Source organism: Pelodiscus sinensis, chromosome 3 (genome assembly GCF_049634645.1).
Source record: "Pelodiscus sinensis isolate JC-2024 chromosome 3, ASM4963464v1, whole genome shotgun sequence".
NCBI classification, from domain to species: domain Eukaryota; kingdom Metazoa; phylum Chordata; order Testudines; family Trionychidae; genus Pelodiscus; species Pelodiscus sinensis.
The window spans coordinates 40041624-40058054 of NC_134713.1; the positions used below are offsets into that span (position 1 = coordinate 40041624).

The 16431-nt window shown below is 40.9% G+C and overlaps 2 protein-coding genes across 3 annotated transcripts in view; both read right to left on the bottom strand.

Annotated features, from left to right (window-relative positions):
- CSMD1 (CUB and Sushi multiple domains 1) overlaps window positions 1-16431 on the bottom strand; it is a 1865804-nt gene that overhangs the window by 1458541 nt on the left and 390832 nt on the right. The window lies entirely within an intron of this gene.
- LOC142827520 (uncharacterized) lies at window positions 10268-12899 on the bottom strand. The gene is made up of 2 exons (XM_075923123.1): window positions 12773-12899; window positions 10268-12671 (listed from the first exon to the last, which is right to left on the bottom strand). Exon 2 carries the CDS (start codon window positions 12284-12286, stop codon window positions 10268-10270), a length of 2019 nt encoding a protein of 672 aa, XP_075779238.1. The 5' UTR covers window positions 12287-12671; window positions 12773-12899.

Here is a 16431-nt window from a genome sequence, read left to right on the forward strand (position 1 = left end):
CTTTGATGTCGGCAGGGGAGCGTCCAGACTAGCGCGCTGAGCGGACAAACAGCTGATCAGCTGTTTGTCGGCTCAGCACGGCATCCATGTAAATTTAAATGAAGCTACAATCATTTAAATCGCGGCTTCATTTGCCTTTGCCAAAACAACAAATCTACATGGCTCCGTTGACGGAGCCATGAGGTTTAGAGGTACCCAAAATGTCATTCTTTCCATTAGTATACTCATCTTCAAACTAGAATCTTGTTGTATAAAGATTTATAACTATCTAAAAACACATTTAACTATATACAGAAATCCTTTATAAGAGGGAATGGGAATAGAGAACTAAGTGCATTAAATAAGGGTATGTCTACACTACAGTGTTATTTCAAAATAGCTTATTTCGAAATAATGCGTCTACACACAAAATGAATATTGAAATAGCAATTTACTATTTTGAAATAGCGCGTCCACACTGAGTGGACTCTGAATCCCATTTAAGGCTTGCTGGAGCCAGTTCCAGTAGGGCACCGGGTCAGGACTTAGTGCGTAGGCCTGCTGCCTGAGGCTATCTGAGATCTGTGCTTAAAGGGACCCCCCTGGACAGCCAGTTCTCAAGTTTCCCTGCTTGCCTGTCTACCTTGATGAGGTACAGTAAAGCATTTTGTCTCTCTGTGCTCTGGTTGCCCTCACTCAAATGAGGAGTAACAGTTAATTCGAGGGAAGGGTTTTAAATCAGATTACCGCATCTACACGTGGCAAGTTAAACTGGGTGACCAGCAGTTTTAAATGGTGACCAGCCGTGAATATACTAATCAAGCGTGGGATATTTAAGTCCCGTGCTTGATTTGCGACTTCAGTATGCTTCATTTGCTTCCCTAGTCAGAAGTAGGGGGCATACCCTTAGAGAATCCCCATCCAGAAAGTAAATTAATAAAGGGCTACCAGGGAAGGTAGAGAGGATGCTATACCCATAGCAAAGTATTTTACTTTACCTTCCCCAGGATCAAGAATGATTAAGTAATGAATTTTGATTTTCGGATGTTCGGTTCCTGGCAGTAATGGTGCAGATACAACACATGGCACTTACTCAAAAATGAGTCTTTATCCCTAAGTAAATATTTGCACTTGGATAACCTCAATATTTTCAGTAATATTAAATGTATTCCTATAATAAGCCTCAGGTATCCCAAAGTAATACTAGAGCTATTGAGATAAACTTATCTATTTATCTCAGATAAAGTTAGCAAAGAAGTAGTGCCTTTTCATTTTCCTGGTATGTTTATTGTTTCCACTAATTGCTGAATGCTAGACTATTTGGTGTTTTTTCCCTATTTGTAGCTTAAAGATTAACTTGCCTATAAGCAGTATGTAATAGATACTCCTTCATGGAATATATATTCCTCCAGAAAGAGCTGCGCAGGAATAAATCTACACTATCAAATTTTTCTTAGTGAGGAAAAAATTCCCATCGCCTTCAATACGTAGATGATCTATCTATTTTTCTCTCTTTTACATTTAGATATTCCCATTTATTCTGTTACTCCTGTAATATTGTGCCTTATAATCTGTAAGTATGTCTACACTACAGCGTTAGTTCAAGTTAACATGATTTGAAATAGTTAATTCGAATTAAGCTAATTCGAAATAATGCATCTATACACAAAAATTATTTTGAAATAGCATTTTGCTATTTTGAAATAACGCATCCACACTGAGTGGTCCCGGAACCAGTGCCGGCAGGGCATCAGGTTAGGACTTAGTGTGTGGGGCTGCTGTCTGAGGCTAACTGAGCTCCGTGCTTAAAGGGACCCTATGCCCACCCTGGATTGACAGTTCTCAGGGTTCCTCACTTGCTTGTCTACCTTGATGAGGGACAGCAATGCAGTCCTGTCTTGGAGTGCCCTGAGTGCCCACACTCGGGACACCACAGCACTCGGCCACATGGTGCCAGAGCTGTCCCTGGGCATGTCAGTGTGTCTTGTGGGGTTATTGCCATCAGCCCGGCTGCACTTGCTGCAGGCTGCCATCCTGGAAGTCCATCGGGGGGCTGTCAGGATCCAGGGGGCCCTCAGAGCCTCCTCAGTCCTCCCCACCAGGGGCTCGTGCCCCATTCCTCCCTCATATCTTTCCACTTACCCCTCCCTAACCCCCGTTCCTGATGTCAAATAAAATACATGTATTTTCATGAACACAAACTCTCTTTTCTTAACAAAACTGGGGGGGGGGATGAAACTGTGGGGAGATTGGGGAAAGGAGGCGGGAGACGGGAGGAGAGAGGGTGGAACAGAGGAGGGAGAAAAATGGGAGGAGAGAACTGGAAGGGAGAAGTAAGAGTAGGAGGAGGAGGGGAAGCTCAGCGCTCAGGGGTGGTGGTTTCGTCAGGCCACATGTCTCCCAGCACAACAGGTGCGGGGGCCTCAGCATCCCCGGAGGGATGGGGAGCAGGGTGTGGAGGTTGAGGAGAGAGAGGCGGGAGGGGGGCAGGAGTGCAAAGAAGAACAGTAGCTGGGGGGGCAGCAGGCACTGGCGCGGCACGGGGCAGCATGCTCTGCAGCAGGGCCTGCAGGTATGAGCACATGGCACGGTCCTAGGCAAGCTGCTTCCGGCACAGCAGCAGGTACTCCTGTACCCAGCTCTGGATAGGGCTCGCAGTGCCCCCAGGTGCTGGTCCCGGTATCCCTGCCACATGCTGGTGGTATGGAGGAGCCCTTGGGTGTGGGAGAATGTCCCAGACAGGATGGTACAGCTGGTGCGGCTGGGAAGAAAGAAGGGAAGTGGTCAGTTCTCCCTGGGGACACAGTGGCTAATGCGCAGCGCCCCCTGTGAGGTGAGGACAACCATGCACTGCACCGTCAGAGCCGACGTGCTTGCACAGAGGCCATGGTCGGGATGTCTGGCTCTCCCCGGGGATGGGAGCTACCCCAAGAGTGTGGCCAAGGCAGGGGGGAGATGTCCCCTGCCTCTTTGTAGAGGGGGCATGTGAAGGGAGGGCATCCTGCTGAGTCCCACCCCGGGGTCATGAGTGTGTCAGGTCTCTTCACACACACGTGTGGCTATCAGGCCATGGCCCCTGTGTGGCATGCATTTGGAGCCACCTACCCAGAAGTGGCATGGCACATGCCTGCTTGTGCACATGTGGCTGCGTGATCAGTGGGAAGCATGGCCCACGTGAGTGTTCCCTGGTCTCCCTCTCCTCCCCCCCCTCCCCAGTAGGGGACAGTGATGGCACTTACCTGGTGTGACCTCCCCTGATGACCTTGCTCACTCCAGTTCCGGGACAGCACGGGGGTCCCGCTGGCATGGCACCCTCTGTGCTGGCCCCTCTGCTGTGCTGTGCTGTGCTGTGCCATTACTCGTCATTCCACGAGGAGTTATTCCACGAGGAGTAACGGTAGTTCGAATTAGGATCTTTAATTCAAACTACCTACTCCGTTCCACGTGTAGCCATGGGCATGGAGTTCGAACTAAGGGGGATTTAAAAATGGCGGCGCCTGGGAACATGCAAATGAAGCCCGGGATATTTAAATCCCGGGCTTCATTCGTAACTCTGCTTGCCCTAATTACCCTACCTAGCTCGAACTAACGAGCTAGTGTAGACGTACCCTTAAAGATTACCTCAACATAGAGCCCCAAGAAACACTGGGGAATAATTATTTTGAATGACTCTGGTGAATTGTTTTTTCTAATTAGCAGCAGTGGAGCATCCACACTAACACTATTTCGAAATAAGCATTATTAATCGTGGAAAACAGGAGCTGGTAACAAGGAAAATGTTTATAAAACTTGAAACTGAAGTTGCAGCCAGATTCAAAAGATGTACCCTGTTTATTTAGGGGAAAAAAAGTGTTATAAATGGTAATGCACTCTCACTCTTATAATTTAATATTCAATTAACAAAACAATGTGAGTTAGTATAATACCAAAGAGCTTTTGCACTGTAGAATAGGGGCCAGAAGTGCCAGTGTAATCCTGACACTTTGCACTGTGTCTTCAGCACAATCTGGTCCTCTTACTGCATTTATCTTTTACCCTGTTCCTGCTTGGGACATGGTTTGTGGTCAGGATAACCTTCCATTATGCCAGGTCTCAACTGCAATTGTCTCCACATACTTGCTGCAGTCAGCATAATCAAGATTATCCTCTAGGTTGCTCTCACAGTACAGTGGGTCTTTCCTCGCAGTAGATCAAGTGACTGCAAAGCAGACATCTAAGATGACTTTTCACAGTGAAAGAATCACAGAAAGAGAAAAATACCCACAACTGTGCTTTCTGCAGTTTACATGGCACTGGAAGACCTGCATGAGAGAGAACATAGAAAGGGAGGGGGTACAGAAGAATCCAGTGGTATGGAGCTACCATGACATGCATACAGTTTGCACGCCTGAATGTCTTGCTGCACTGATGACTGGGAGCTGCCTATGCTAAGCATCTGCTGGCCAGAGCCTACACCTGATACCAACCTCCCCACCACAACCACTGTTCCAGATCACAACCCCCTGCCTGCACCCAAACTCCCTCCCAGACCCTATGCCTCCTATATTCCAGCCTCAGATCAGAATTCTCTCTGCATCAAACTCCCCCTCTCCCACCCTGTTGCAATCCAATCCCTGCTTGGAGCTCCTTCCTGCATCCAAACTTAGTCTCAAACCCCAGGCCCTCTGCATTAACATAGCAGAAAAGTTACTACCAGTGCCCTTGCCTGTGGCTGAATAAGATTCTGTAGGTGATGCCCCACCGAAAGTAGGTGACTGACAGTCAATAAAGCCCTTTTGTCACTTTCATCAGACCAGGGATCCATCAGTGAAAGACCTAGTCATACAAAAGCTGTGTGCTTGATTACAAATATCTTCTTACTCTCCAAAATCAGCCCAAAAATAAATATTAAGAGCTGCTAAAAAAATGGATTTTCCATCTTATGAGCTATTATGATGGTGATGCTTTGACATTTGTTTTCATCTGTATTTAAGATAAAGTTAAAGTAGATGAACTTTTCATGGAATGGAAAGTAGAATAAAAATCTACTTGAAAGCTTAATTTCAACATTTTCTTGCTAACCCAAAAAAGTTTCTAAATCTAATTTGCTGTTTCAAGATTTTGAAAACAAGAATTTTATAGAGTTTTAGGAGAATCCAGGAAAATTATTACAGTGGGCTAAATAAGGATGAAGACTTAAATTGTCAATTTTAATATTACTCTGATAGCTTCTTTTATTATGGAATTGTATAGCATTGTATTTTACATGACACTGATGATATCTTAGGACTTGTCTGTTCAGGGATATACAGGAAAATTAATTCCAATTAAATAAAGGCATGAATTTCAAAGTTAAGTAAGATAAACTAAATTAAGGCTACTTTAAGTCTGTGTAAAAGCATTCAGACAGAGATATAATGCTGTTTAACCAATATATTTTAAAAGTTAATTTGGATTAACTTTCCTGAGTATTGCTGTGTAGACAAGCCCTTATATTCTTATGTAGATAGAAACAACATTATTCATGATTTGAAAATTCCATTGGATAAGCTATCTTCTTTACCTCAAATACCTTTTCTGTTATTGAAATCAGTGTTACATGGATGAAAAAAAAAACAGTTTTCCATGAATATGCCCATAAAAGAAATACATGGCAAAATTATCAATAATATGGTATAATATTCATGCGTCTTTTTCAGTTTATGAAATATGTATTAAGAAGCCAGTTTTATTCACATTATAAGAATAGATAGAGCTCTTTCTTATAATGCTATACATCACAAAGTAGAAACACAATTTTGAGATTATTTTTCTAACAATATTAAATTTTCATTGCATTATTTTTCTATTAGTATTAATTTTAATTACAGCCATGCATAAATTTATATAGTAATTGCCTTTCTTTAGAATCATTGTAGGATTTATTATGATTAAAAAAAACCCTCAAAAATGAAATCATGCAACACAAGTAAAAAATATTCTGAATTACAGTATTGTGTTTTTGCTGAAAATATAACTTGCCACAAGACAAGACGACATAGTATGACACTAATGATATTCATGTGGGTAGAATCAATGCATCATGTTGTCATAAATCTGGCATTTTCATTTCTCACTCCCACAGACATAAAATAGCAGCACCCAATGAGCTCTAAAAGCACAGAATAGTGATAATCAAATGCATTTAAACTTCAGATCTGCAAAATAGAAGACTGTTCACAACGCATTTTAGGATTGCCCCAGAATAATCTAGCAGCATTAAAACTTTATGGGATGTAACATATTGGGAGAAAATGAGACACACATTCTTAAACAATATTAACTTGTACAGGATTCTATTCTAAAAAATTTTCTCATCAAATTGGGGTACCCTGACTACTAAAGAGAGCCAATGAGTATTATACTATAATATTAAACTATTTTTTTCTGCAAAAGATGGACTAAAAAGCGGATTGCAGACCATAAATCTTGTGACTGCAAAAACCAGTACAGAATTCACAATTCTAATAAGCAAGCCTTGGTAATGACAATATTTTTAGTATTTTAGCAAGATACTGCCATTCTTCACAGTCCAATCTTATCAGCTTGTACTAAAATACCCTTGTCCCAAAGCCAGAGTGAAAAATCCACACAAATTAGAGATGCAAAGAAAAAATTAAAATTAAAAATTCCCTAGTTGGTGTTTACATCTGAGCTGGGGATATTTATTAATGCAGAGTAGCATTAAGCACTTAAGAACAATACTCAAATTTACATATTTCCCTAACTAGAAGATTTACCACTGTTGCTAGGGTCCTTAACTCATTTTTTTTTAATTTAAATAATTGTTCTGGGGGTAGCGATGGTGCTGAGGGGTTCGTTATTCAGGCTGCCCCAGAGAGAGAGGACAACTCCAGCCCTCTCTCACCACAGCAGTTTAGGGCCAGGTGACAAGTGCCTGTTCATGATTTTTGCAGCTGGCACAACTTGGGGACGGGTGTATGTCCCATGATGGGGGACAGACAGACACAGACAAAAAAACAAACTCTCTGAAATATTTAGTAGTTTTGAGGATATCTGTCCCCTTCTCCACCTCTGCCCAATACCGGCCTAATGGGTTACAGCTGCTCTCCGAGTTATGAACGAGTTACAGACTAACACTTGGTCCTTAACTCGAGCTGTTCGTAACTCGGATCCCATAGAGTTACATGGTGACCGCGCTGTTCGTAAGCGCAGATCGCCGTTTTATTGATGCATGATTATTGTATAATGTTAATATGTATATGAAATCCAAGAAAAAAAAAGATTAAACCTCTTTCCAAATTTGAACATTGAATATTTTCTATAACAGTATGGAATGTTCAAACCTCTCCAGCAGTTTGAGGCTGAATATTGCTGTTGTACAGAATCAATGTTCATATGAAAACTACAGAAAAGAAATATTAATATTCTTATAGATGTATTAAAGTGTACTGAATCCTTATTCAGTACAGAAGGCATAAGGGTGTTTGCTGTGGATCCAAAATAATGACTATTTTTCAACTCAAAAGATGGAGTTCAACATTTCATCAATCATGTTGACTAACTGAATTTTATAGGAACTTTGACATTGTAACTCACTAACGAAAAAGACATACTCATTTAAAAATGTTGGTCAAAAGAATCAGGCTTTTAATTTCTTCATGTGACTTCTAGTACATCATATGCCATAAGTGAGCATATTGTTCTCATACTGCAGTGTTTATTTGTATATAGCACAAAACCCACCATATGGTAATGTGCAAGTGGCCATCAAGAGACAGATTACTAAAAGCATTACAAAATGATCTTTGGGCAAGATGGAGATTATTTCACAAACTTTGGTGTGAACTTGTGGTTTGGGGTCACTCTTACTTGGCCCAATTAAACAATGCTTTTTCATTTATTACATGTAAATTTTTGAAGTTTACTTTATTCTTTTGAAGAATTTTAAGAACTCACTCGAGCTTAGAAAAGTAAAAAAAGAAAGTGTTCTCCATTTTATGGTGATTACATTTCTAAACAATAGAACTAATTATGGAATGTGCTTTAGAAGGTAAAATCCTGTATAATCATTGATTAGTTCGTAATTCATCATTGTCATTGCTTTGGCTCAATTGTTTACTTGGATATTTTTCAAGTTAAAGTGCACTATGTTTATGTTTTTGTTCTTATTCTAATTGTTTTTATATTTGAAAACAAAATAATTTAAATATTTCCAAGTGCTTTGCTATTTAAAATATTATGGCCAGATGAAAAACAAACAAACTTAATGTTGAGAGAAGTATTAACAGAAAATATTTTGCAAAACAACATTCCTGAAATGCAAACCCCTCTCCAATATGAAAACCTCATCTTTTTGGTGATTTCTGACTGTTTACATTTCCAGTTTAAGACGACTACAAATATTTACCTTTTTCTTTCTAATTTCAACCTGGATTATCTGAATACAGTTGAACCCAGAACAATGCAAATCTGTTGAACTTTTGGACATACTACAAGGCCCACATTATTTGCTTGAATTTGGGATGGACACACTTTTGTTATGTGGTTTGTATACATGAATAAGAAGTCACCTGTTGTTTTTTTTCCATTGTTCAACAACTGATCCTGTCTAGAAGGTCAGCACTTGAATTCAATTTCTCAGAGAGAATGGAAGCTGTTTGTGAGCTATCCCTGAGCTAGTTAGATACACAAATGCCTCAGCTTTGGAGCTTCCTATAATAACCAATTAGATTTTGGCAGCAGCAGGGAAAGAGTCCATTTCATTTTGCTGCAGTAATAAGGAAGGATGGTGGCAAGGTTAACTATTCAGGATTTGAAGCAGAAAGTAGTCATGCCTGACAGTTACACAGTAGGCGATATGGTCCATTTATCAAGAACGGAGGTGGTCAGGTAACATGCCACTATCCCTTCTGCACAAGACCACATAAGGTAAATATAGACACTTGTTGGTGGATTATAAATCCTTTGACCCACCACATCAAATAGTGGTTTCTGAATATAGTAACCCTGTGTTTTTCCAAGAATTCTAGAAACCAAACAACTGGCATGTTTCTGCCTTACAGATCATTTTTTAAATCAGGACTTCCTTTTATTTCAATGGGAAAAAATCTTTGATAAACAAAATAAATATATGAGCTAAACTAGACTTTCGTCAATATGCCTCAAAAATCCTTTTCTTGATATTCTGACTGACCTGGAGTATGATCTTCCTTTTTTTAGGTTTTTGGATGGTATGTTAATATCAGTGATCCTTCCTGTTATCAAAATTATGTTCCAATAGCCTTTACTTTTAAGAAAATATTCCACTGAATGCAACAGAGTTATTACTTACTTGGGATTCTGCTGCTTGATTATTGATATTACTTGCCTTTAATTCTGCTGCCATACTGTTAATAATACATACATTGAAATGACAGACTTTTGGATTCAAGGAGTGATATAACTGAATTAAGGAAGACAGCAGTGAAAATGCCATGTGCCAAGTCTAAATGATGGATATAGAATCATAGAATCATAGAATCATAGGACTGGAAGGGACCTCGAGAGGTCATCGAGTCCAGCCCCCTGCCCTCAAGGCAGGATCAAGCTCCGTCTACACCATCCCTGACAGATGTCTATCTAACCTGTTCTTAAATATCTCCAGAGAGGGAGATTCCACCACCTCCCTTGGCAATTTATTCCAATATTTGACCACCCTGACAGTTAGGAATTTTTTCCTAATGTCCAATCTAAACCTCCCCTGCTGCACTTTAAGCCCATTACTCCTTGTCCTGTCCTCAGCAACCAAGAGGAACAAATTTTCTCCTTCCTCCTTGTGACACCCTTTTAGATATTTGAAAGCCGCTATCATGTCCCCCCTTAATCTTCTTTTTTCCAAACTAAACAAGCCCAGTTCATGAAGCCTGGCTTCATAGGTCATGTTCTCTAAACCTTTAATCATTCTTGTCGCTCTTCTCTGTACCCTTTCCAATTTCTCCACATCTTTCTTGAAATGTGGCGCCCAGAACTGGACACAGTACTCCAGCTGAGGCCTAACTAGTGCAGAGTAGAGCGGCAGAATGACTTCACGAGTTTTGCTTACAACACACCTGTTAATACAACCTAGAATCATATTTGCTTTTTTTGCAACAGCATCACACTGTTGACTCATATTCAACTTGTGGTCCACTATGACCCCTAGATCCCTTTCTGCCATGCTCCTTCCTAGACAGTCGCTTCCCATCTTGTATGTATGGAACTGATTGTTCCTTCCTAAGTGGAGCACTTTGCATTTCTCTCTATTAAACCTCATCCTGTTTACCTCCGACTATTTCTCTAACTTGCTAAGGTCATTTTGAATTCTGTCCCTATCTTCCAAAGAAGTTGCAACCCCACCCAGTTTGGTATCATCTGCAAACTTAATAAGCGTACTCTCTATCCCAATATCTACATCATTGATGAAGATATTGAACAGTATGGGTCCCAAAACAGACCCTTGAGGAACTCCACTTGTTATCCCTTTCCAGCAGGATTTAGAACCGTTAACAACCACTCTCTGACTACGGTTATCCAGCCAATTATGCACCCACCTTATCGTGGCCCTATCTAAGTTATATTTGCCTAGTTTATCAATAAGAATATCATGCGAGACCGTATCAAATGCCTTACTAAAGTCTAGGTATATGACATCCACCGCTTCTCCCTTATCCACAAGGCTCGTTATCTTATCAAAGAAAGCTATCAGATTAGTTTGGCATGACTTGTTCTTCACAAACCCATGCTGGCTATTCCCTATCACTTTATTACCTTCCAAGTGTTTGCATATGATTTCCTTAATTACCTGCTCCATTATCTTCCCTGGGACAGACGTTAAACTGACCGGTCTATAGTTTCCTGGGTTGTTCTTATTCCCCTTTTTATAGATGGGCACAATATTTGCCCTTTTCCAGTCTTCTGGAATCTCCCCTGTCTGCCATGATTTTTCAAAGATCATAGCTAAAGGCTCAGATACCTCCTCTATCAGCTCCTTGAGTATCCTGGGATGCATTTCATCAGGACCTGGTGACTTGCTGACATCTAACTTTCCTAAGTGATTTTTAACTTGTTCTTTGTGTATCCTATCTTCTAAACTTACCCTCTCTCTGCTTGTATTCACTATGTTAGGCACACCTCCAGACTTCTCGGTGAAGACCGAAACAAAGAAGTCATTGAGCATCTCCGCCATTTCCAAGTTTCCTGTTACTGCTTCTCCCTCCTCACTAAGCAGTGGGCCTACCCTGTCCTTGGTCTTCCTCTTGCTTTTAATGTATTTATAAAAGGTCTTCTTGTTTCCCTTTATGCCTGTAGCTAATTTGATCTCATTTTGTGCCTTTGCCTTTCTAATCTTGCCCCTGCATTCCCGTGTTGCTTGCCTATATTCATCCTTTGTTATTTGTCCTAATTTCCATTTTTTATGAGACTCCTTTTTTATTTTGAGATCATGCAAGATCTCCTTGTTAAGCCAAGCTGGTCTTTTGCCATATTTTCTATCTTTCCTACACAGCGGAATTGTTTGCTTTTGGGCCCTTAACAACGTCCCTTTGAAATACTTCCAACTCTCCTCAGTTGTTTTTCCCTTCAGTCTTGCTTCCCATGGGACCTTACCTACAAGTTCTCTGAGCTTATCAAAATCTGCCTTCCTGAAATCCATTACCTCAATTGTGCTGGTCTCCCTTCTACCTTTCCTTAATATCATGAACTCTATTATTTCGTGATCACTGTCCCCTATACTGTCTTCCACTTTCAAGTTCTCAACTAGTTCCTCCCTATTTGTTAAAACCAAATCCAGAACAGCTTCTCCTCTGGTAGCTTTTTCAACCTTCTGAAACAGAAAGTTGTCTCCAATGCAGTCCAGAAACTTATTGGATAGCCTGTGCCTCGCTGTGTTAGTTTCCCAACATATGTCTGGATAGTTGAAGTCCCCCATCACCACCAAATCTTGGGCTTTGGATAGTTTTGTTAATTGTTTAAAAAAGGCCTCATCCACCTCTTCCACCTGGCTAGGTGGCCTGTAGTAGACTCCTAGCATGATATCACCCTCGTTTTTTACCCCTTTTAGCTTAACCCAGAGACTCTCTACACAGCTATCTCCTACATTCATCTCCACTTCAGTCCAAGTGTGTACATTTTTAATATACAAGGCAACCCCTCCTCCCTTTTTTCCCTGTCTGTCCTTCCTGAGCAAGCCGTACCCTTCCATACCAACATTCCAATCATGCGTCCCATCCCACCAGGTTTCTGTAATACCAATGATATCATAGTTGTATTTATTGGTTAGCAATTCCAGTTCTTCCTGCTTATTACCCATACTTCTCGCATTTGTATATAGGCATCTAAGATACTGATTTGATCTTGCCTCCCTGTTGTGCCCTGACCCTCCTTTCTCCTTGCCATTATAGGCCGTAGTCCCCCCTATTTCCAACCCATCTCCCAGTCCCGCACATTCAGCACTTACCTGTGGGCTTTGCTCACCTGCCCCCGACAAACCTAGTTTAAAGCCCTCCTCACAAGGTTAGCCAGTCTGTGTCCAAACAAGGCCTTCCCGCTCCTGGAAAGGTGAACTCCATCTCCGCCAACCAGTCCTTCCTGGAAGAGCACCCCGTGATCAAGGAAGCCGAATCCCTCCTGGTGACACCATCGTCGCAGCCAGGCATTCACCTCCAGAATGCACCTCTCTCTGCCCGGGCCCCTACCTTTGACAGGAAGGATAGAAGAGAATACCACCTGCGCTCCAAACTCCTTCACCCGTACTCCCAAAGCCCTGTAGTCACACTTGATCCGCTCAGTGTCACACCTGGCAGTATCATTTGTGCCCACGTGGATGAGTAGCATGGGGTAGTAGTCAGAGGGCCGGATAATCCTCGACAATGCCTCCGTAACATCTCGGATACGGGCCCCTGGCAGACAGCATACCTCTCGAGAGGTATATATTGACTTGGATTTATTTTTGTTAGCTCTCTAGTGTCTTTGATTTGCTTATGAATATGGAAAAGAACACAGAAGGTTCCCATGATGATGTCCTGTAATATTTCACCCTATCTTGTTATATTGTGGTTAATGGACTCCATCCTCCTGACAACCCTGAGGGTATGTCTAAACTACATGGCTCCGTTGATGGAGTCATGTAGATTTGTTGTTTTGGCAAAATCAAATGAAGCCGTGATTTAAATGATCACGGCTTCATTTAAATTTAGATGGCTGCCGCGCTGAGCCGACAAATAGCTGATCAGCTGTTTGTCCGCTCAGCGCGCTAGTCTGGACGCTCCCCTGCCGACATCAAAGCCCTTTGTTGGCAGCCCCGGTAAACCTCATCCCACGAGGAATAATGGTGCTGCCGACAAAGGGCTTTGATGTCTGCAGGGGAGCGTCCAGACTAGCGCGCTGAGTGGACAAACAGCTGATCAGCTGTTTGTCGGCTCAGCGCGGCAGCCATCTAAATTTAAATGAAGCCGTGATCATTTAAATCGCGGCTTCATTTGCCTTTGCCTATGTGTCTAATCTACATGCCTCTGACGACAGAGGCATGTAGTCTAGACACAGCCTGAGTGTACAACCCATCCTGCACGGGAAAACATGAGAGTATGGTCCCACATTCCCTTTTAGATGAGATAGCAGAGATGGTAAAACCAATTATGAATCTGATCTTTATCTATTTTGGTGATAGTCTGACTGAGATTTGGGCAGTTAAGTCTAGTGATTAGAGCAACAAGCAGCAGCCAGATGGCAGAGCTAATGATCACAGTAATTTTCACAAGTCAGGTACTAGAGATAAGGGTTAAAAGTTAGTCAAGGCAACAATTATGACTGCAATGGACAAATGAGTTTTCAGCAGCCACTGAACTGGTGCTACAGAAAAAACGAGTGATCTTGTGACACATGGGGGTATGTCTAAACTACATCCCTCTTTTGAAAGAGGGATGTAAATTAGACATATTGAAATTGCAAATGAAGCCAGTATTTGAATTTCCCCTGTTTCATTTGAATAATCGCATCACGGCATTTTTTTGAAAAATTCTATTTTGAAAGTGAAACCACAGTCTAGACACGGTTCTTTCAAAAGGAAAAGCCTTTTTCAAAAGATCCTGTACTCCTCCAAAAATGAGATTTACAGGATCTTTCAAAAAAGGCTTTTCTTTTAGAAATAACTGAGTCTAGACCATGGTTTCACTTTCAAAATAGCATATTTTGAAAGAATGCCATGAGGCAATTATGCAAATGAAGCACAGGAAATTCAAATCCTGGCTTGATTTGCAATTTTGATATGTCTAAAGAGGGATGTAGTCTAGACAAATCCCCAAAGACTAACTAAAATATATAGAATCATGAGCTTTCATGGGCAAAACCCACTTTTTCAGATGAATTGGTGCTGCTGAGGTTAAGAGCTAGTCTGCTGACTCTTCTGATCAGGCAGGTGGTATGGACATTTAGGCAACCTTATGGAGGCCAGCTTCACTTCTTAGGATGCCTGGAGACTGGCTCTGCTGTAAACCCTGATTCCTGACAGTGATGGGCAAGATCAGAAGTGAATGAATAAAATCATTTTAGATGATTGCAAATTAAAATAATCTGAAATCTGATCTATTTAAAAAATACTAAAAAACCCACTCCAGTATGGGTTTATTTCCACTTTTGTAAATATCTGCAATTAGTTTCTGGCCATTGTTGTATCTGGCAAGTGCCAAAATATCATATTAAATAAAAAGTTCAGCTGTTTTATTAATTTTCTCATTTCTAAACTTCAGAGGAATTCTCAGACTGAATTAAATGTTGCTCTAGAAAGCATTGTCTTGGTTTAGTCATGTAAATGGGGCCTTAAGAGAATTGCTGGACACCTTCTTGTTTTTTGTTTGTTTGCTTGTAGCATGCATGCGAGATTATTTTCATTTTCAGTTAACTTTAAAAAATTATTAAGCCCATAACAGAGGGTGTGTGACAAATATTTTTACTATAAAATAAAAGTTTTCTGAAATTCTTTGCACTAAGATTTAAAATAAAATATTCAACAAGGCAGAATTAAGTTAGAATGGAATCAGAAACAAAAGAATACTTTTAATGTGATGAATACTGATGAGCTAATCTTAACAGAAATAGATTGCGTAATAGACACTAGATATTTTCTCCTATCACCACTCAACAAAAACCAAGTCATCAGAAAGTACATGCTAACCTGATTATGTGTAAAATTGCTTCAAGTTCCTGATCGTATTTGTCCTATTCTCACCCTTCTTCCACTGTAATGATTAGAGGCTTAATCCATGCTGTTGCCTACATTTACAGCACCAAGTAATTATTTTGAAGTTTTTAAATAGGCTTATTTGAAGCAAAACTTGGAGTATTTTTTTTGCCTCTACTGTGCACTAATGGTTGAATCAGAGGCCCTTGTATAGTTTCTCTGCTTAGGTGCACTGGAAAACTAGATGATCTCCTGAGCTGGGGAATTCACCACCTGTGGAGGAATCTCAGGCTGGCATCTAATTTACATAACTCCTATGCTCTTCATTCTCTGTGGAGTTGTGTTGGGAGAATGTAATATACCAACCATACTCTAAACCAGTGTTTCCCAAATGGTGTTCCGCAGAACCATGTGGAGCAACCCAGCAGCACCCCAGTTGATCTGCCCCAGGCATCCTGATTTAGCTGCTGCTGAAACTGACCAGCGCTGACTACAGGAAGCCCGAGGCAGAGTTGCTCTGCCCCAGGCTTCCTGGAATCAGCTGCTGATCAGTTTCAGCAGCAGCTGACTTGGGGATGCTTGGGGTTCTTAAGTTGATTCTGTATGTAAGTCAGAACTGGTGGTCAGTTTCAGCAGCGGCTGATGCCAGTTCCGACTTACATACAGATTCAACTTAAGAACAAACCTACAGTCCCTATCTTGTACGTAACCCGGGGACTGCCTGTACACACTATTCAGGAATCACTCATAAAATCATGTGCAAAAGATATTGTAATATGTATGTTGGATCAGGAGTCTTGTCAAAAAGTTGAGGTTGTGCCATTATCAAACAATACTGTCACAAGTTGTATTCACGATCTTGCTGCTGACATTGAGAAGGAGCTTATTTTTGGCTGCATTTATGTGATGCATATGTATTACAATTAGATAAGTCCACTGACATTGCAGGTCTTGCAGTTTTGCTTGTATTTGTGCATTATGATTTTAATAGTCCTATTGAAGAAGACTTACTTTTATGTGAATTTTTGCAAACAAATACAACTGGTGAGAATATATTCAATTGTATCGATAACTTTATGAAAACACATCAAATAAGCTAGGAAAAATCCAAAATTTATGAAATGTCCTTAATGGTTACTGTGTAGGTTGCTTCTACTTTTATGAAGCATGTGGGAAACATAAAATCAGGACATTCCTGCATTTCTCTTTATACATATCTAGCATTTTTCCTCTAGTATGGTAGTATTTTACCTGTAAATCTGCTTGATAAAAAGTAATCA